At 38.4% G+C, this 23,205-nt stretch overlaps 1 protein-coding gene and 1 pseudogene across 1 annotated transcript; both read right to left on the minus strand.

Moving 5' to 3' along the window:
• On the minus strand, positions 1,430 to 4,444 carry LOC102183765 (olfactory receptor 8S1-like). The gene is made up of 2 exons (XM_005680022.2): positions 4,374 to 4,444; positions 1,430 to 2,087 (listed from the first exon to the last, which is right to left on the minus strand). The coding sequence occupies exons 1-2, from the start codon at positions 4,442 to 4,444 to the stop codon at positions 1,430 to 1,432; spliced, it is 729 nt and encodes a 242-aa protein (XP_005680079.2).
• LOC102172330 lies at positions 22,003 to 22,922 on the minus strand (annotated as a pseudogene).

A 23,205-nucleotide genomic window follows, 5' to 3' on the forward strand; every position in this document is an offset into this window, starting at 1 on the left:
AATAAACTCTCTTGGAATAGTAATAATTAGAGATTTCTTAGATTTTTGGGTAATCATTATCACCTCCAAATATCTGTAGATCCCCTCTTCCATAATTAAATATCATATTTTAATCTCACCTTACTGCACTGGAGGGAATTACATAACTTTGTTAAGTAATATGAATGATAGTGTTGTTTTCTTTTAAACTGCTGTTGTTCCATTGCTCAGTTGTGTCCGACACTTTGCGACCCCATGGACCGCAGCATGCCAGGTTTTCCTGTCCTTCACCATCTCCCAGAGTTCGCTCAAACTCATGTCCATTGAGTCGGTGATGCCATCCAACCATCTCATCCTCTGTTGCTCCCTTCTCCTCATGCCCTCAGTCTTTCCTAGCATCAGAATCTTTTCCAGTGAGTTGGTTCTTTGCATCAGGTAGTCAAAGTATTGAAGCTTCAGCTTTAGCATCAGTCCTTCCAATGAATATTCAGGGTTGATTTCCTTTCCTATTGACTTGTTTGATCATTTTGCAGTCTAAGGGACTCTCAAAATTCTTCTGCAGCACCACCACTTGAAAGCATCAATTCTTAGGTTCTCAGCCTCCTTTATGGTCCCATGTCATGTCTGTACATGACTAATGGAAAAACCATAATGGTAATTCCTCCAATTTTATATTATATCATGAAGCATATATTTGAATATTATTTAATGTTGAATATTTTTTATGAAATAATTAATATGAAAAGCATGCTTATAGGTTTATAACTGAGTCACTTTGCTGTATAGCAGAGATTGGCAACATTGTAAATCAACTGTACTTCAATAAAAAAGAGTCATTAGAATTTTTATTATTAAATATTTGAGGTCAAAATTGTTGAATTTTACTTTTACACTTATTAAGAATCTATCAGGGTGAACATGTGATTATTCTCACTTTAACTCATTGATTTGAGGTATTATTATTTCAGTATACTTTCAGATTCAGTGGAGCATTTCATTTCAACTTGTCTAAATATTCATGAGATGGTAGTAATTTTTCATATTTTGAATCAGTTAGTTTAGTTCTGAAAAATATTAACAATTTCCATATTATTCTAAAAGCATTCAAGTTTGCCAAAACTTACCTGAAAACCTATCAGTGCTTATTGTCCTTTTGTGCTTATTCAAAAGTGTTTTTGTTTTGTTTTACACATCAAATAGCTCAACTTTATTTTTTTGGTTATATTTTCTTAAAATGAAACAAAATCCTGCTTTCAAAATTTATTTAGACAAATCTTAGCATTACCTTATAACTTTTATTCTTAACATCAGTGTGTACTATTAGGTTCTTTTTCTGTTTTCTTAAATATATTCTACATAATTATGTCACAATTGATCTTTTTGAATAACTAGTGCCTCGATTTATTTATTGATTCTATTTTTCTCTTTTCTAATATATTAATTTGTGCTTTTAGATTGGGATGAAGGTTCCAAGCCCATGCAATAGGCTGGAGCAGAGTAGGATATTGGTAACAGAGATATCAGAACAAGACAGGGGGAAGAGGGCAGGCAGCTCACAGGTGTAGTGGTGGATGGTTTGGGCATCACAGAAATCCAGGCTAATAGCCAGGAGCACAATGACAAATTCATTGAGACAGGCCAGGCCCCATGAGATCAACACCAGCCTCACACAGAGCTGGGTGCTCATCACCTGGCCATAGTGCAGGGGGTGGCAGATTGCAGCATAGCAGTCATAGGCCATCACTGAGAGTAGACAGGCTTCAGTTCCTGAAGAGAAAAACACAAAGAAGACCTGAGTCAGGCAGCCCTCTATGGAGATGGTCTTCCTCTCAAACAGGAGGTCCTTCAGGAGCTTGGGCAGAGTGACACAAGAGAAGCAGAGGTCTAGGAATGATAGATTACTCAAGAAGAAGTACATGGGCGTGTGGAGGTGGGAGTCAGCCCTGATCAGCAGCAGCATCGTCAGGTTCCCCATCATGGTCAGGAGGTAAATCACCAGGAAGAGCACAAAGAGCAGAGCCTGGATGTAGGGGTCGTCTGACAGCCCAGTGAGGATGAACTCGGTGATGGTGCTGTGGTTCCTCATGGATATTTGTAGAGGCTGTTTCCTTGGAATAAAATAGAAAGTGGGTGATATTGCCTATGATTGTTCCCATTCTCTACAGCATCATCTTTTCTTAAACATCCCTCCCTGGATTGTCTGAACTTAAGCTTACATATCTCAAAGCCGCCCTCACTATGTCTCAGTAAGAGTTGTTATCTTTTCTTGATTAGATCACAAATTTAGGTCACAATCTTCACAGACTTTAGAGAGTTCTATGGAAAAAGGAAGAGTTCCAGAAAAACATCTATTTCTGCTTTATTGACCATGCCAAAGCCTTTGACTGTGTGGATCACAATAAACTGTGGAAAATTCTGAAAGAGATGGGAATATCAGACCACCTGACCTGCCTCCTGAGAAATCTGTATGCAGGTCAGGAAGCAGCAGTTAGAACTGGACATGGAACAACAGACTGGCTCCAAATAGGAAAAGGAGTACGTCAAGGCTGTATATTGTCACCCTGCTTATTTAACTTATATGTAGAGTACATCATGAGAAATGCTGGGCTGGAAGAAGCACAAGCTGGAATCAAGATTGCCAGGAGAAATATCAATAACCCCAGATATGCAGATGACACCACCCTTATGGCAGAAAGTGAAGAGGAACTAAAAAGCCTCTTGATGAAAGTGAAAGAGAAGAGTGAAAAAGTTGGCTTAAAGCTCAACATTCAGAAAACGAAGATCATGGCATCTGGTCTCATCACTTCATGGGAAACAGATGGGGAAACAGTGGAATTGTTGTCAGACTTTATTTTTTCTGGGCTCCAAAATCACTGCAGATGGTGATTGCAGCCATGAAATTAAAAGACACTTACTCCTTGGAAGGAAAGTTATGACCAACCTAGATAGCATATTGAAAAGCAGAGACATTACTTTGCCAACAAAGGTCTGTCTAGTCAAGGCTATGGTTTTTCCAGTAGTCATGTATGGATGTGAGAGTTGGACTGTGAAGAAAGCTGAGCACCAAAGAATTGATGCTTTTGAACTGTGGTGTTGGAGAAGACTCTTGAGAGTCCCTTGGACTGCAAGGAGATCCAATCAGTCCATTCTAAAGGAGATCAGTCCTGGGTGTTCATTGGAGGGACTGATGCTGAAGCTGAAACTCCAATACTTTGGCCACCGGATGTGAAGAACTGACTCATTGGAAAAGACTCTGATGCTGGGAGGGATTGGGGGCAGGAGGAGAAGGGGACGACAGAGGATGCGATGGTTAGATGGCATCACCGACTCAATGCACATGAGTTTGAGTAGACTCTGGGAGTTGATGATGGACAGGGAGGCCTGGAGTGCTGTGATTCATGGGGTCGCAAAGAGTTGGACATGACTGAGCAACTGAACTGAACTTACTCCTGTTCCACAGAGACTTACTGGAGAAATAATATTTCTGGTTCACTCTAACATTAATGTTATTCAATGTTCATTACATGCACTAGATTTCAGAAATTCTTAAAATCCACTGTACAACATTTAAAAAAAACCATTGTACAACATATGTGAGGTAATTGTTCTAAACCTTTTCTCCTCTCTAATATTTTTGTTGAAAATAATCCAGGGCTTCTTACTTGTTAAACATCACATTAAATTTTAATAGATTTTTAAAAATACAAAGCATTTTCTCATGTCCTGTCTTTCTTTATGCTGAAAGAAATTCTATAAAGTATATCAGACATGGACACTTATCTTCATTTTACCCTTTGGAAATATGATATAGAGACATTAACAGCCAGTAGAAGAACCAAGAAATAACTTCCATAGTATTTCCCCTAATTCTCATCCCAATATCTAGGTCTGGTCCACAAGAGTAAAGATCACTTTTCCTATCTTTAAGAAAAAAATTTTTTTTAATGTGGTAAAAGTTTTATTATAAAAATGCTGTTTTAATGATATTTAGCTGTACTAAATACCATATTTCAGTGGTACTAAATCCATTCACATTGTTGTGCAACTTTCACCATTATCCGCCTCCAGAATTGTTCACTTTCCTAAACTGAAACTGTGTTCCCACTAAAAAATTAAGTCCTCATTCTCCACCCTGCTTCCAGCCCCTGGCATCTACCAGTATACTCTCTGATGCTATGAATTTGACTATTCTAGGTACTTTGTGGAATCAAATCCATTTCTCTTGTCTTGACATTCAGAGTTCTTCCTCTGTCCTTAACCTATATTTTAGCCTTTTTGATCCCCTTTGGTACTAGAAAGGTCTTATATTTCTCTCTTTGACTACATGGTTTTCTTTCAGATGTTCTCCTTTTTTATTCCACTGGTTCAGACGCTCATTCACCTTCCAGCCTTACCTCAAATCCTGCTGTTTCTTCAAAGCAAATATAGTTAAAAACCTGATCCTGTTAACAAAGTTCAAATTCATCTTAGACCCATGTTTAGGTTACCTGTGTGCTTGGACAGGCAGGGCACTGTTCACCTTTGTGTGATTTCAGCTAGTGGTGATGATGCATAAACAGTTGGAGAATTTACTTTTGAGGAACCTGCTTGGATAAAATTGTGAATATTGTTGAAAGCAGATGTCTTCTTGGGATCTACTCAAGCAAAGTGAAATGACATGTTTGTTCTATTCTTTTCAGGAACTTGGTTATTTCATCTATTTGTGAACAGGGCTATCCTGAAAATTGCTCCCACTTTTCTACTTCCACGCACAAGATGGATCTGACCATGTAACTTGGGGAGTTCAGCGTCTCAACCAAGAAGAGTGTAGCATTTCTGAATAATATTTTTCTCTCATGTGCTAACTTACACATTTTGTGTGGGTGAAGGCAGCAACTATTTAGATCATATAATACAGGGAATCACAGAAAAGGGCCTCACCCTTCCTCATTCTTCTAAATATGCTCTCTAACTAAACTAAAAGAGAAGATTGTTAGCAAAATTAAAACACATATAGAAATTTCTAGGAAGGAAAAATAGAGAGGGGGATATCAAGATATTTTGGAAGATATTACCATACTCCTGGCTTTTTCTGGAAAGCCAGTTCCTGTGTTCAGGTTTTCCCATTCAGGTAGACACATCGTAAGTACAGTCTTCCTATAAGTGAACCTATGTCACAAGAATCTGACTCTCCACAACAGATAGCTTTTTCTTCTTGCTATAAGTGAGAATTGGCTATTAGAATGGTTCAAACTTTAAAAACACTGGGATTGCCACAAAATTAAGATTACCTCTTGGCTCCCTTAACCTAGAGTGGTGTTATTCTGCAATACAGGCCACTATATGGAAGGACAAGACCAATTTCTCAAAAGAAGCTCATATTCTGAACAGGTATATAGTTCATTAGAACTTCCTCACATGATCTCAGATCCAGTAACCTGCTGTATCTTCATTTATTTCCTCTGAGATTCTGAATACTTCTGAAGAATACCACTGAAGGAGAAAATTCTCTAACAGACCCAATCAGAGGGCCATCTGTTCTTATACAGCCAAGAGCTGGGTTGGCACCCAGGGGAAGCTGGGTCAATACCCTGTACTCTCTGAAGCTTACCCTGAAGCCAATTCCAGACTCACTAATTGCATGTTTCCCTGTTAGCTAGAAAGGTAAGCTGTAAGAGACACAGGGGAGTATTTGAAACTTCCAAATTAAAGCAATTATTTAAAGTCTAAAAAGAACACTTATTAGGCTGATAGAGACTGGAGAGAATAAGAAAGGTATCCTCCCCCCAGCTTTATTGAGATATAATTGACATATAATGTGTAAGTTTAAAGTGTACAAAGTGATGGTTTGATACACGTATATATTGCAATTTGTTTCACTGTGTGTTTTAAAAAAAATCATTCCATGTAACTTAAACAGGTAACTTACTGCTTAGAATTTTAAAAACTTAAAAAAAATGTTATATTTTATATTGAAGTATAGTTGATTATCAATGTTGTGATAGTTTCAGGTGTACAGCAAAGTGATTCAGTTATATGTATACATGTATCTTTTTTTTCAACCACATCATGTTAGGTGACACATCCTTCACCTGTCATAATTACAATTTTTTGGTTTGTCTTATGGTGAGAATATTTAAGATTTATTCTCTTAGCACTTTTCAATATATGGTAGAGTGTTATTAAGTACAGTTACTATGCTGCATATTAGATTCCCAAAACTTATTCATCTTATAGCTGGAAGTTTAGTTTTAGATTATTTCCATATCTTGGCTACTGTGAATAATGCTGCAATAAATATGAGAGTGCATATATTTTTGATATCTTATTTTAGTTTCTTTTGGGTATATACCCAGAATTGGAATTTCTGGATCATATGGTAATTATGTTTTTAATTTTTTGAGGTACCTCCATACTGTTTTCCATAATGGGTAAACCAATTTACATTCCCACCAATAGTGCACAAGTGTTCTCTTTTCTCCAACATTTATTATTTGTCATCTTTTAAATGATAACCGTTCTGATAAACATGAGGGGATATCTGATTGTGGTTTTGATTCATTTCCTTGATGATTAGTGATGTTGAACATTGGTCATTTGGATGTCTTCTTTGGGAAAAATGTCTATTCAAGTCCTTGGCCCACTTTAAAACTGATTTGTTTGATTTCTATTATTGAGTTGTGTGAGTTATTTATATATTTTGAATGTTAACATCTTATCAAATATATGGTTTGCAGATATTTTTTCCTATTACTTTGGTTGTCTCCTTATGCTTTTTTTTTTGTTGTTGTTTGTTTATTTGGCTGAGCAAATGTTTTAGTTTGATGTAGTTCCACTTATTGATACTTGCTAGTCATTTGTGCTTTTGGTGTTATGTCAGCAAAATCGTTGCCAAGGCCAGTGTCAAGGAGGTTTTTTCATATGTTCTCTTCTATGAGTTTTATGGTTTCAGATTTTATAAATTTTATGATCTTTATAAAGATTTTTTCAAATCTTTAATCCATTTTGAGTTAATTTTTTGTGTATGGTGTAAGATCCAGTTTCATTCCTTTGCATGTGGCTGTCCGGTTTTTCCAATTGAAGAGACTGTCCTTTTCATACTATATATTCTTGTCTTGTTGTAGATTGATAGACTACATATGTGTGGGTTTATTTCTGTGCTCTCTATTCAGTGCCATTAATCTCTGTATTCTTGTTTTCATGCTAATATCATACTGTTTTGATTACTATTTCTTTGTAATACAGTTTATAATCAAGAATGTGATGCCTTTGACTTTGTTTTTCTTTCTCAAGATAGCTTTAGCTATGCAGGGTCTTTTATGGTTCCATACAAATTTTAGCACTTTTTTCTTCTGTTTCTGCAAAAAATGCCATTGACATTGTAATAGAGGTTAAAATCAATATAGATATAGATTGTGTTGGGTAGTGTGAATACTTCAACAATATTAATTTTTATTTCCGTGATTATGGACTATCTTTCCATTTATTTTTGTCTTCATTTTCTTTCATCAACGTCTCATAGCTTTCATTGTACAGTTTGTTTTTAGCCTCTTGGTTAAAGTTATTCTTAGGTGTTTTATTCTTTTTCATGTAATTGTAAATGGGATTGTTTTCTTAATTTCTTTTTCTGCTAGTTTATTATAAATGTACAGAGATGCTATACATTTTTTATATATTGATTTTGTGTCCTGCAAGTTTATGGAATTCGTTTATGTATCCTAACAGTTTTTTTGTGGAGTTTTAGGTTTTTCTATATAAAATATCATGTCATCTACAAATAGAGGTAGTTTCTTTTGTTCGATTTGGGTAACCTTTATTTATTTATATATCTGGTTAGTATTTAGCAAAATTTATCTGTTGTTGCCTGGTTGCTCTGGCTAGGAGTTTCAACACTATTTTGAATAAAATTGGTGAGAGTGAGTATCCTTGCCTTGTTCCTGAATTTAGAGGAAAACTTTCAGTTTTTCACCATTAAGTATGATGTCAGCTGTGGCTCACCATATATGGCCTTTTTATGTTGAGGCATTTCCTCTGTATACTTACTTTGCTGAGAGATTTTTTTTAAAAATCATAAGTGGATGTTAAATTTATCAAATGATTTTTATGCATCTATGAGATGATCATATGATTTTTATTCTTCAATTTGTTAGTGTGGTATATTACATTGATTGATTTGTGGATGTTGAATTATCCATGCATCTCTGGAATAAATCCCACTTGATTATGGTGTGGGCTTCCCCGGTAGCTCAGCTGGTAAAGAATCTGCCTGCAATGTGGGAGACCTGGCTACTTTCCCTAGTGGGAAGATCCCCTGGAGAAGAGAAAGGCTACCATCTCCAGCATTCTGACCTGGAGAATTCCATGGACTGTATAGCCTATGGGGGTTGCAAACAGTCAGACATGACTGAGTGATTTTCACGTACCACTTTCCATAAAATGTTAGAATTAGCTTGCTGAGTTTTGTAAAAATTATTGGTGAGATTTATTGTGGAATTAAGTCAAATCTATTGTTCAACCTGGGGAGGACTGACATTTTTACTTTATTGAAAGTTCTAACTTAAATATAAAGCTGGCTGAGGTTTAGTCTCAGCTCTCCAACTCTAAAAAAAAGCTTTTTAGATTCTTACTTCTTCTTGAGTCACTTTTGGTTAATTGCATTTTAATGGGAGTTTAGTTATCTAAGTTTTCAAATTTATTGACATGATGTCATTTATATTATCCTCTCAATATGTTTGATATGCTGTCTAATTCTTAAGATTGTTTCTTTGGTGCTCCTCTCTTTTTTCTTGAGTAAACTTCACAGAAGTTTATTTACTTTATGTTTCCAAAGAACCAATCTTGCTTTTTATTTTATTGAGAAGTAATTGACATAACATTATATTAGTTTCAGGTGTACAGCAGTGATCTGATATTTGTATATATTGCAAAATTATCACCATAGTAAATCTAGTTAATATCCCTCACCACACATAGAGCTACAATTTTTCTTGTGATAAGAACTTTTAAGATCTACTGTCTTTGACTTTCAAGTATACAATATAGTAGTATCAACAATAGTTACCATGCTGTACATTACATCCCCAGGACTTATTTATTTTATATCTGGAAGTTTCTACCTTTTGACCCTCAAGTCTTCACCTACCTCACCCACCCCTTACCTCCTTCTCTGGTAACCACCAGTCTGTTCTCTGTGTCTATGAGTGTGTTGTTTATTTTTTTAATTTGACATATAACATATAAATTTAAGGTATAGAACATGTTAATTTGGTATATTTATTATCATAATATGCTTGTCATTTTAATGATTATTAGCACTTCTATTATGTTACATAAATATTATTTCTATTTTAATGGTCAGTATAATTAATTAAGTTCTAGTTTCTTAGGAAGTATAATGATTATAATACAATGTTGTTGTTCCTATTCACTCTACTATGCTTTAGATCTCTTGGATTTATTTACTACTATTTGAAAGTTTTTACCCTTAAAAAACATTTGTCCTATCCCTTGTAACCATCATTTTACTCTATGTTTGTAAGAGTTTGGCTTTTATAGATTTCATATAAAAGTGACATCACACAGTATTTGTTATTCTCTGTTTGACTTATTTCACTTAGCATAAGGTGCTCAAGATCCATCCTTATTTTTGAAAATGGCAGGCAGGTTGTCCTTTTTCTTGTGGATGAATAATATTCCATTTTATACATACACACAGATACACACATATATAACATCTTTATCCATTTATCTGTTGATGGACACTTAGATTATTTCCATTTCTTCGCTATTCTTTTTTTTTAATTTTTATTTTTACTTTTTTTTTACTTTACAATATTGTATTGGTTTTGCCATACATTGACATGAATCCACCACGGGTGTACATGCGTTCCCAAACATGAACCCCCCTCCCACCTCCTTCCCCATAACATCTCTCTGGGTCATCCCCATGCACCAGCCCCAAGCATGCTGTATCCTGCATCAGACATAGACTGGTGATTCGATTCTTACATGATAGTATACATGTTTCAATGCCATTCTCCCAAATCATCCCACCCTCTCCCTCTCCCTCTGAGTCCAAAAGTCTGCTATACACATCTGTGTCTTTTTTGCTGTCTTGCATACAGGGTCATCATTGCCATCTTTCTAAATTCCATATATATGTGTTAGTATACTGTATTGGTGTTTTTCTTTCTGGCTTACTTCACTCTGTATAATCGGCTCCAGTTTCATCCATCTCATCAGAACTGATTCAAATGAATTCTTTTTAACGGCTGAGTAATACTCCATTGTGTATATGTACCACCGCTTTCTTATCCATTCATCTGCTGATGGACATCTAGGTTGTTTCCATGTCCTGGCTATTATAAACAGTGCTGTGATGAACATTGGGGTACACGTGTCTCTTTCAATTCTGGTTTCCTCAGTGTGTATGCCCAGCAGTGGGATTGCTGGGTCATAAGGCAGTTCTATTTGCAATTTTTTAAGGAATCTCCACACTGTTCTCCATAGTGGCTGTACTAGTTTGCATTCCTACCAACAGTTCCCTTTTCTCCACACCCTCTCCAGCATTTATTGCTTGCAGATTTTTGGATCGCAGACATTCTGACTGGTGTGAAATGGTACCTCATTGTGGTCTTGATTTGCATTTCTCTAATAATGAGTGATGTTGAGCATCTTTTCATGTGTTTGTTAGCCATCCGTATGTCTTCTTTGGAGAAATGTCTATTTAGTTCTTTGGCCCATTTTTTTGATTGGGTCATTTATTTTTCTGGAATTGAGCTGCAGGACTTGCTTGTATATTTTTGAGATTAGTTGTTTGTCAGTTGCTTCATTTGCTATTATTTTCTCCCATTCAGAAGGCTGTCTTTTCACCTTGCTTATATTTTCCTTTGTTGTGCAGAAGCTTTTAATTTTAACTAGATCCCATTTGTTTATTTTTGCTTTTATTTCCAGAATTCTGGGAGGTGGATCATAGAGGATCCTGCTGTGATTTATGTCTGAGAGTGTTTTGCCTATGTTCTCCTCTAGGAGTTTTATAGTTTCTGGTCTTACATTTAGATCTTTAATCCATTTTGAGTTTACTTTTGTGTGCGGTGTTAGAAAGTGATCTAGTTTCAAACCTGAACCAGGAAGAAATAGAAAATATTAACAGACCCATCACAAGCATGGAAATTGAAACTGTAATCAGAAATCTTCCAGCAAACAAAAGCCCAGGTCCAGACGGCTTCACAGCTGAATTCTACCAAAGATTTCGAGAAGAGTTAACACCTATCCTACTCAAACTCTTCCAGAAAATTGCAGAGGAAGGTAAACTTCCAAACTCATTCTATGAGGCCACCATCACCCTAATACCAAAACCTGACAAAGATACTACAAAAAAAGAAAACTACAGGCCAATATCACTGATGAACATAGACGCAAAAATCCTCAACAATATTCTAGCAATCAGAATTCAACAACACATTAAAAAGATCATACACCATGACCAAGTGGGCTTTATCCCAGGGATGCAAGGATTCTTCAATATCCGCAAATCAATCAATGTAATTCACCACAGTAACAAATTGAAAAATAAAAGCCATATGATTATCTCAATAGATGCAGAGAAGGCCTTTGACAAAATTCAACATCCATTTATGATAAAAACTCTCCAGAAAGCAGGAATAGAAGGAACATACCTCAACATAATAAAAGCTATATATGACAAACCCACAGCAAACATTATCCTCAATGGTGAAAAATTGAAAGCATTTCCCCTAAAGTCAGGAACAAGACAGGGTGCCCACTTTCACCGCTACTATTCAACATAGTTCTGGAAGTTTTGGCCACAGCAATCAGAGCAGAAAAAGAAATAAAAGGAATCCAAATTGGAAAAGAAGAAGTAAAACTCTCACTGTTTGCAGATGACATGATCCTTACTTGGCTATTCTTAATAATGCTGCAGTAAGCATAGGATTGTATATATCTTCATATTCCACTTTCATTTCCTTTAAGCTTATACCCAGAAGTGATATTGCTGAATCAAATGGTAGTTCTAATTTTGGCTTTTTGAGGAGCTTTCATATTGTTTTCCAGAACATAAATACCCATTTGATAATCTCTACCATTAATGGCATCAGGCACCCTTTGCAAGACTTAGTAGGAGAGCAGACCTATGATACAACTGTTAGTTATCACTGCTCCTTCCTTGGATATATGAAAAATTGAGGGCTGAAACCAATGGTAAGGGGTTTTTTGACCATATTGAGAATTTATTGTTCATGGTGGGACACCATTTCCTTTTCTTTTTGTGGGGAGGGAAGGGTTACTTTCTTTTTGTAGAATCCAAATGAATGGGGTCCTAAGGGCAGCACTTAAAATAAATAGAGGATGTCTGCAAGCAGAAGAGGCAGAGATTATTTCCTTGCTGAACCTCTGCTTTAGCAGTAGACTTTCTGATCTTTCTCCTATGCCTCTCTGGACCAGAAAGAGTAAAACTGGAAAAGCTGACAGGGTGGAAGGTGAGGTGGTAGAAAAACAGCAGGCTGTTTAATTCCTATTTGGTATGGCAAGGGTATGTGAATTTCTGGGGAGAAGTCAACTGGTCATCTTGATAGAGACCTGGCTTTGGACACACCCAGGTGGCACTAGTGGTAAAGAACCTGCCTGTCAATGAAGGAGACATAAGAGATGCAGGTTAGGAAGATTCCCTGGAGAAGAAAATGGCATACATCAACATGAATCCATGACGGGTGTACACATGTTCCCAATCCTGAACCCCCCAAATAAAGTAAAAACAAAACCCAAATATCAATATCATAGGAAGTATTGGAAAAGTTAAATCTACTACTTAAAAAAATAAAAAAAGAAAAGAAAATGGCAACCCACTCCAGTGTTCTTGCTAGAGAATCCCTGTAGCTGGCAGGCTACACAGTCCATAGAGTTGCAAAGAGTTAGACACGATTCAAGTGACTTAGCACCCATTTGTCACATGCAAGGAGGTTGTTAGGTTTCTCTGCAACTAGAGCAGAGAGAGTGCTGCTGGGTTTGGGGAAGAGGTGGGATATAAGAGTGTGAACGTGAGTCAAGCCTCCTAGGTCAGGGAACTGTGCAGTGAGAAGAATCAGCAAGATCTTCTGAAGAATTCCCACATGCCTCCTCTAGAGTCAATGCTTGTATGACTGCTACCCTAAGGTCAGTGTCTGGGTTTGGGTTGCTCATTGCCAATGAGTAAACGAGTGATGATCAACAATGAGAAAATAACAACAGGGCTAATTATAAAAGTCACTGCTTTCCCCCGCCCTGTTTTTTTTTTTTTGGTCTCTAATACTGGAGGAAATGTGTCTTAAAGGGGTGATAGAGGGGATGTCTCTGGGTCATATTAGGTCTCTTAAAATAGTGAGATCTCAGCTCACACATACATTTGGAGAAAGAGTTGCTGTGGTTCAGTCACTCAGTCATGTCCGACTCTTTGCAACCCCATGAACAGCAGCATGCCAGGTTTCCCCGTCCTTCACCATCTCCTGGAGTTTGCTCAAACCCATGTCCATTGAGTTGGTGATGCCATCCAACCATCTTGTCTACTGTTGTCCTCATCTCTTCTCATGCCTTCAATCTTTCCCAGCATCAGGGTCTTTTCCAATGAGTTGGCTCTTCCCATCAGGTGGCCAAAGTATTGAAGCTTCAGCTTCAGCATCAGTCCTTCCAATGAGTATTCAGGGTTGATTTCCTTTAGGATTGACTCATTTGATCTCCTTGTAGTCCAAAGGACTCTCAAGAACCTTCTCCAACACCACAGTTCAAAGACATCAATTTTTCAATGCTCAATCTTCTTTATGGTCCAGCTCTCACATCCATACATGACTACTGGAAAAACCATAGCTTGACTATACAGAACTTTGTTGGCAAAGTACTGTCTAGGTTTATCATAGCTTTTCTCCCAAAGAGCAAGTGTCTTTTAATATCATGGCTGCAGTCACCATCCACAGTGATTCTGGAGCCCAAGAAAATAATGTCTTTAACTGATTCCATTGCTTCCCCATCTGTTTGCCATGAAGTGATGGGACCAGATGCCATGAAATATTTTTTTGAATGTTGAGTTTTAAGCCATTTTTGTTCACTGTCCTCTTTCACCTTCATCAAGAGGCTCTTTAGTTCTTCTTTACTTTCTGCCATAAGGGTGGTGTCATCTGCATATCTGAGGTTATTGATATTTCTCTCAGCAATCTTGATTCCACTTTGTGCTTCATCCAGCCTGGCATGTCACATCATGTACTCTGCATATAAATTAAATAAGCAGGGTGACAATATACAACATTGGTATACTCCTTTTCCAATTCAGAACCAGTTCATTGTTCCATGTCTAGTTATAACTGTTGCTCTCTAACCTGCATACAGATTTCTGGAGGCAGGAGATTTCTGTCTCTCAGGAGGCAGGTCAGGTGGTTTGGTATTCCAATCTTTTGAAGAATTTTCCACAATTTGTTTGATCCACATAGTCAAAGGCTTTGGCGTAGTCAGTGAAGAAGAAGTAGATGTTTCTCTGGAATTCTCTTGCTTTTTCTATGATCTGATGGACGTTGGAAAACTGATCTCTGGTTCCTCTGTCTTTTCTAAATCCAGCTTGTACATCTGGAAGTTCTCAGTTTGCTTGGTTCATGTACTGTTGAAGCCTAGCTTGAAGGATTTTGAGTATTATCTTGGTAGAATGCGAAATGAGCTCAACTGTGTGGTAGTTTGAACATTCTTTGGCATTGCCCTTCTTTGGGATTGGAATGAAAATTAACCTTTTCCAGTCCTGTGGCCGCTGCTGAGTTTTCTAAATTTACTGGCATATTGAGTATAGCAGTTTCACAGGATCATCATTTAGGATTTGAAATAGCTCGGCTAGAATTCCATCACCTTTACTAGCTTTGTTTGTAGTAATGCTTCCTAAGGCCCACTTAACTTCACACTCCAGCATGTCTGGCTCTAAGTGAGTGACCTCACCATCATACTTATCCCTGTCATTAAGACCTTTTTGTATAGTTCTTTTGTGTATTCTTGCCACCTCTTCTTAATCTCTTCTGCTTCTGTTAGGTCCTTGCTATTTCTGTCTTTTATTGTGCCCTTCCTTGCATGAAGTGTTCCCTTGGTATCTCTAATTTTCTTGAAGAAATCTAGTTTTTCCCATTCTACCATTCTGTTGTTTTCCTCTATGTCTTTGCATTGCTTGTGTAAGAAGGCTTTCTTATCTCTCCTTGCTATTCTTTGGAACTCTGCATTCAAATGGGTATATCTTTCCCTTTCTCATTTGCCTTTCACTTCTGTCCTTTTCTTGACTATTGTAAGGCCTCCTCATTTTGCCTTTTTGCATTTCTTTTTCTTTGGGATGATATTGGTCACTGCCTCCTGTACAGTGTTACAAACCTCTGTCTATGGTTCTTCAGGCTGTCTGTTTACCAGATCTAATCCCTTGAATCTTTTTGTCACCTCTGCTGTATAATCATAAGGGCTTTGATTTAGATCATACCTGAATAGCCTAGTGGTTTTCCCTACTTTCTTCAGTTTAAGCCTGAATTTTGCAATAAGGCGTTCATGATCTGAGCCATAGTCAGCTCCTGGTGTTGTTTTTTCTCACTGAATAGAACTTCTCCATCTTTGGCTGAAAAGAATATAATCAGTTAATTTCAGTGTTAACCATCTGGTGATGTCCATATGTAGAGCTGTCTCTTGTGTTGTTGGAATAGGGTGTTTGCTATGACCAGTGTGTTCTCTTCATAAAACTCTCTTAGCTTTTGCTCTGCTGCATTTTGTACTCTAAAGCCAGACTTGCCTATTACTCAGGTATCTCTTGAATTCCTGTTTTTGCATCCCAATCCCCTATGATGTAAAGGACATCTTTTTTTTTTTTTTTTTTTTGGTTAGTTCTGAAAGGTCTTGTAAGTCTTCGCAGAACCATTAAACTTCAGCTTCTTCAGCATTACTGGCTGGGGCATAGACTTGGATGACTGTGATGCTTTCTTATTATAACTTCAAAAAATTAGAAATAACAGATGTGTTGTTACTTAGTACATGATTCAGTATACATGTTTCACTTGTGGAAAAATAAAGTTAAATGGAGCAGCTGCTTGGGAGGTGCATGGGATGACCAGAGAGATGTGTGGGGAGGGGGAGGGGGTTCATGTTGGAACGCATGTAAGAATTTAAGATTTAAAATTAAAAATAAATAAATAAATAAAAAAAATTTAAAAAAAAATAAATAAAGCTAAAAAAAAAAAGTTAAATGGAACTTTAAAGTGTTTTAATCTATTAACCATATCCATGACTATAATAATTCTCATTATTCCTATACAGAAAATAGCATTGGATGATTGCAAGTAATCATGACTTTAAAATGCAATGTATTTTGAGTAAAATCATGAGTAGCGTGTAAAAATGCTCAGGAAATACAAAGTTGCTGTGTCATATAACACATATTTTATATTTCATAAATTCTTGCTAAAATAATGAGAAGGAAGACTAAAACCCCTTACATTCTCCAAGTAGACAAACTAGAGAAAACCAGTACTTTAAAGAAGGCGAGATGTTGGAGAGGCTAAATTTTCTTGTGTTACCGTAAATGAGCCACAGTTAAGCTCAGTTCAGTCACTCAGTCGTGTCCGACTCTTTGCCACACCATGAATCGCAGCACGCCAGGCCTCCCTGTCCATCACCAACTCCTGGAGTTCACTCAGATTCGTGTCCATTGAGTCAGTGATGCCATCCAGCCATCTCATCCTCGGTCGTCCCCTTCTTCTCCTGCTCCCAATCCCTCCCAGCATCAAAGTCTTTTCCATAGAGTCAACTCTTCACATAAGCTGGCCAAATTACTGGAGTTTCAGCTTTAGCATCACTCCTTCCAAAGAAATCCCAGGGTTGATCTCCTTCAGAATGGACTGGTTGGATCTCCTTGCAGTCCAAGGGACTCTCAAGAGTCTTCTCCAACACCACAGTTCAAACGCATCAATTCTTCGGCGCTCAGCCTTCTTCACAGTCCAACTATCACATCCATATATGACTACTGGAAAAACCATAGCCTTGACTAGACGGAAGGGTGGCAGGAGGAGATACCCCTTATCCAAGTAAGGAGCAGTGGCTGTGCTTTGCTGGAGCAGCCGTGAAGAGATACCCCACACCCAAGATAAGAGAAACCCAAGTAAGATGGTAGGTGTTGCAAGAGGGCATCAGAGGGCAGACACACTGAAATCATACTCACAGAAAACTAGTCAATCTAATCACACTAGGACCATAGCCTTGTCTAACTCAGTGAAACTAAGCCATGCCCGCAGGGCAACCCAAGATGGGTGGGTCATGGTGGAGAGTTCTGACAGAATGTGGTCCACTGGAGAAGGGAATGGCAAACCACTTCAGTATTTTTGCCTTGACAACCCCATGAACAGTATGAAAAGGCAAAATGATAGGATACTGAAAGAGGAACTCTCCAGGTCAGTAGGTGCCCAATATGCTACTGGAGGTCAGCGGAGAAATAACTCCAGAAAGAATGAAGGGATGGAGCCAAAGCAAAAACAATACCCAGCTGTGGATGTGACTGGCAATAGAAGCAAGGTCCGATGCTGTAAAGAGCAATATTGCATAGGAACCTGGAATGTCAGGTCCATGAATCAAGGCAAATTGGAAGTGGTCAAACAGGAGATGGCAAGAATGAACGTCGACATTCTAGGAATCAGCGAACTAAAATGGACTGGAATGGGTGAATTTAACTCAGATGACCATTGTATCTACTACTGTGGGCAGGAATCCCTCAGAAGAAATGGAGTAGCCATCATGGTCAGCAAAAGAGTCTGAAATGCAGTACTTGGATGCAATCTCAAAAATGACAGAATGATCTCTGTTCATTTCCAAGGCAAACCATTCAATATCACAGTAATCCAAGTCTATGCCCCAACCAGTAATGCTGAAGAAGCTGAAGTTGAATGGTTCTATGAAGACCTACAAGACCTTTTAGAAGTAACACCCAAAAAAGATGTCCTTTTCATTATAGGGGACTGGAATGCAAAAGTAGGAAGTCAAGAAACACCTGGAGTAACAGGCAAATTTGGCCTTGGAATGCTGAATGAAGCAGGGCAAAGACTGTTTTGCCAAGAAAATGCACTGGTCATAGCAAACACCCTCTTCCAACAACACAAGAGAAGACTCTGCACATGGACATCACCAGATTGTCAACACCAAAATCAGATTGATTATATTCTCTGCAGCAAAAGATGGAGAAGCTCTATATAGTCAACAAAAAAATGAGCCACATTCCCCCTCAAATTCCAACTCTCATGTAATAGAAAAGCAGTGTTCTTGGCATCACCCAAGTCACTCAGTTGATAGTCACTCTGGGCAGAACATAGCACTTATTTTTATCTGCAAGGCTTCCCATTCAAAGCTCCAACCCCTCCATAAGCCCTAAGTTGATAAGTTTTCTTTCCCTGAAATTCAACACTTTTGGTGAAATATTATGTTTTTCATTGCCTTTCTATTTATTTAATTCCAAAAAATAATTCAGTACACATACAACTTTACTCAGTACCAATGAAACAATAGAGAAATAAATTATGATTAAGTACAACTTTTGGCCAAGATAACTATATTTCATTGATATGCCTTTGAGCAGGATTGAATCTGAACTGTCTTCTCCCATCCTGACCCCACCCTCAAAGTATCTTCATGCGTTTTTCTTATGCTTTTCTGTGGCATCTTTCAGCATCTAAAACAGGACCGCTAGGAAGCTTTTAGTGTTAACTCACCAGATATCCTGAAGCCTATAGTTCTTTCTTAATCTATCATCTACCATTAAAATTTTTTATTTATTTCTTATTTTTTACTTAAAAATTGCTTTATTGAAGTACAGTTGCTTTACAATGTTGTGTTAGTTTCTACTGTATTCCAAAGTGAGTCAGCTATACGTATACATATACATATATATACATATACATATACATATATCCTTCCTTTTTTGGATTTCCTTCCCTTTAGGTCATCATAGAGCATTGAGTAGTTTCCTGTGCTATACAGTGTGTTCTCATTACCTATTTTATACACAGCAGGTTCGTGACATTGTATGGGAGCCAGGGATCAAGACCATCCCTCAAAAAACAAGTGCAAAAAGGCAAAATGATTGTCTGAGGAGGCCTTACAAATAGCTGTGAAGAGAAGAGAAAAGGAGAAAAGGAAAGATATACCTGTTTGAATGCAGAGTTCTGAAGAATAGTGAGGAGAGATAAGAAAGACTTTCTCAGTGATCAATGCAAAGAAATAGATGCAAACAATAGAACGGGAAAGACTAGAGATCTCTTCAAGATAATTAGAGATACTAAGCGAACATTTCATGCAAAGATGGGCTCAATAAAGGACAGAAATGGTATGGACTTAACAGAAACAGAAGATATTAAGAAGAGGTGGCAAGAATACACCAGAGAGATGTTGTGGGGAGGGAGGTAGGAGGGGGGTTCATGTTTGGGAATGCATGTAAGAATTAAAGATTTTAAAATTAAAAAAAAAAAAAGAATACACAGAAGAACTATACAAAAAAGATCTTCACAACCCAGATAATCACGATGGTGTGATCACTCACCTAGAACCAGACATCCTGGAATGTGAAGTCAAGTGTGCCTTAGGAAGCATCACTATGAACCAAATTAGTGGAGGTGATGGAATTCCAGTTGAGCTATTTCAGATTCTAAAAGATGATGCTGTGAAAGTGCTGCACTCAATATGTCAGCAAATCTGGAAAACTCAGCAGTGGCCACAGGACTGGAAAATGTCAGTTTTCATTCCAGTCTCAAAGAAAGGCAATGCCAAAGAATGCTCAAACTACCACACAATTGCACTCATCTCACACACTAGTAAAATAATGCTCAAAATTCTCCAAGTCAGGCTTCAACAGTATGTGAACTGTGAACCTCCAGATGTTCAAGCTGGATTTAGAAAAGGCAGAGGAACCTGAGATCAAATTGACGACACAGAGTTGGATCATTGAAAAATCAAGAGAGTTCCAGAAAAACATCTGCTTTATTGACCATGCCAAAGCCTTTGACTGTGTGTATCATAACAAACTGTGGAAAATTCTGAAAGAGATGGGAATACCAGACCATCTGACTTGCCTCCTGAGAAATCTGTATGCAGGTCAGGAAGCAACAGTTAGAATTGGACATGGAACGACAGACTGGTTCCAAATAGGGAAAGGAGTACATCAAGGCTGTAGATTGTCACCCTGCTTGTTTAACTTATATGCAGAGTACATCAGGAGAAAACGTGGGCTGGATGAAGCACAAGCTGGAATCAAGATTGCCGGGAGAAATATCAATAACCTCAGATATGCAGATGATACCACTCTTATGGCAGAAAGTGAAGAAGAACTAAAGAGCCTTTTGATGAAAGTGAAAAAGGAGAGTGAAAAGTCTGGCTTAAAGCTCAACATTCAGAAAGCTAAGATCATCGCATCTGGTTCCATCACTTCATGGGAAATAGATGGGGAAACAGTGGAAACAGTGACAGACTTTATATTTTGGGGCTTCAAAATCACTGCAGATGGTAACTGCAGCCATGAAATTAAAAGACACTTACTCCTTGGAAGAAAAGCTATGATTAATATAGATAGCATATTAAAAAGCAGAGACATTACTTTGCCAACAAAGGTCTGTCTAGTCAAGGCTATGGTTTTTCTAGTAGTCATGTATGGATGTGAGAGTTGGACTATAAAGAAAGCTGAGGGCCAAAGAACTGATGCTTTTGAACTGTGGTGTTGGAGAAGACTCTTTAGAGTCCCTTGGATTGCAAGGAGATCCAACCAGTCCATCCTAAAGGAAATCAGTCCTGAATATTCATTGGAAGGACTGATGCTGAAGCTGAAACTCCAATACTTTGGCCACCTGATGTGAAGAAATGACTAATTTGAAAAGACCCTGATGCTGGTAAAGATTGAGGGCAGGAGGAGAAGAGGATGATAGAGGATGAGATGGTTGGATGGCATCACCAATTCAATGGACATGAGTTTGAGTTGATGGACTGGGAGGCCTGTCATGCTGCAGTCCATGGGGTTGGAAAGAGTCAGACATGACTGAGTGGCTGAACTGAACTGATCAATAGTGTATATGTGTCAATCCCAATCTCCCAATGCATCACAACCCCCAGTTTCCCCCTTGGTATGCATTTGTTTGTGCTCTACGTCTGTGTCTCAATTCCACAAATATTCATTAATATATGATATTGTGGAAGAGGAGAGTAAAAAGAGCTGGCTTAAGACTAAGTATTAAAAAACGCGAGATCATTGCTGCATGGCAAATGGAAGGGGAAGAGGTGGAAGTTGTGACAGATTTCCTCCTCTTGGGTTCCAAAATCACTGTGGATGGTGACAACTCCATCCATGACTCCAGCCATGAAATCAGAAGGTGAGTGCTTCTTGACAGAAAAGTGATGACAAACCTAGACAATGTGCTGAAAAGCAGAGGCATTACTCTGCCAATAAGGTCCATATTGTCAAAGCTGCAGTCTTTGCAGTGGTCCCATATGGTTGTGAGACTGGACGGTAAAGAAGGCAGAACCCCAAAGAATTGATGCCTTCAAACTCTGGTGCTGGAGAAGACTCCTGAAAGTCTGTTGGACAGCAAGGATATCAAATCAGTCAATCTTAAGGGAAATCAACCCTGAATATTCACTGGAAGGACTGATGCTGAAGCTGAAGCTCCAGTATTTTGGTTATCTGGTGTGACTAGAGAACTCATTGGAAAAGTCCCTGATGCTGGGAAAGACTGAGGGCAGAAGGAGAAGCAGGTGTCAGAGGATCAGATGGCTGGACAGCATCATTGATGCAATGAACATGAACTTGGGCAAACTCCAGGAGATGGTGAAGGACAGGGAGGCCTGGTGTACTACAGTCCATGGGGTCACAAAGAGTTGGACACGACTGGGTGACTGAACAACAGTAGTTTGGTATTTGTTTTTCTCTTTTTAACTTATTTCACTCTGTATGACAGTCTCTAGGTCCATCCACATCTCTACAAATGACCCTGATTTCTCTTCTCCTACAGCTTGCTACCTCTACCATTGCAAACATTTCCCCAGTGTTCTTCTCAGAGCTGTCTTTGCTTCTTTGTTTTTGAGGCTATAGATGAGGGGATTCGCTAGCGGAGTAACTATACCATACTGTACGGAGAAGATTAGCTCCAGAGGTGACCCTGAGGTTGGCATGAGATAATGGAGAAAAGCTGAGACATAGAAGAAGCTCACTGCAGTGAGGTGGGAGGAGCAGGTGGAGAAGGCTTTGCTCCTGCCTGTGGTGGAGCTGATGCTCAGGATGGTGGAGACAATGCGTGTGTAGGAGAAGAAGATCAGGAAGAAGGTACCAAGGCCAGGTAGCAGTGTGGAGCCTGTCAGGACAGTGACATTGGTGGAAATATCAGAGCAGGACAAAGGGAAGAGAGAAGGCAGTTCACAGGTACAGTGGGGTTCTCATAGAAGTTCAAGTTCATAGCCAGGGGGATGTTGAAAACCGCATCCAGAAAACCCAGGCCCCATGAAGCCCACACCAGCCTCTCAAAGAGCTGGCTGCTCATCACCTGACTGTAGAGCAGAGGGTAGCAGATGGCAGCATAGCGATCATAGGCCATCACTGAGAGCAAGAAGATTTCTGTCCCTCCAATGTCAAACACAAAGAAGGCTTGAGTCAGGCAGCCCTTCTTTGAAATAGTTTTCTTTTTAGACAGGAGGTTCTCCAGGAGCTTGGGAACTGTGACTGAAGAGAAGCAAAGATCCAGGAAAGAGAGGTGATGCAGAAAGAAGTACATAGGTGTATGGAGATTGGAATCAGCTCTGATCACCAGCAGCAGAATCAGGTTCCCCATCATGGTTAGGAGGTAAATCCCCATGAAAAGCACCAAGAGCAGTACCTGGACTTTGGGATCAGCAGACAGCCCAAGGCGGATGAACTCAGTGATGCTGCTGTGGTTCCTCAAGGCCATTTAGAAAGAGTTTTTCCTAGAAAAAAATATAGCAATGTACCTGAAACTTCTCTTTACTACACCCAACTATGGAGAAAGGGATCCACTTTTATGTACTTACACCTGATTATTTAGATTTCACGTATGTCCTTATCAAATGTCTATAATGTTTGCTTCCCCTTCTAGTGTTCTGTTTCAAACAATTATTTTTCCATAGGTGACATTCTGTTTTAAAGACACTGAAGAAATTTGCTAATTTGTGCAGACTCTGAATTTGTTCTGTATCCTTCAGCTGGCAATGCTT

Source organism: Capra hircus, chromosome 5 (assembly GCF_001704415.2).
Source record: "Capra hircus breed San Clemente chromosome 5, ASM170441v1, whole genome shotgun sequence".
Classification (NCBI taxonomy): Eukaryota; Metazoa; Chordata; class Mammalia; order Artiodactyla; family Bovidae; genus Capra; species Capra hircus.

Excerpts from the sequence above, each read along its gene's own strand:
- LOC102183765 (XM_005680022.2), bottom strand. The coding sequence starts at position 4,444 with ATGAATTTGAACTTTGTTAACAGGATCAGGTTTTTAACTATATTTGCT. Across the intron at positions 2,088-4,373 it reads AAGAAACAGCAGGATTTGAG|GAAACAGCCTCTACAAATAT; the intron begins GTAAGGCTGGAA and ends TTTTATTCCAAG.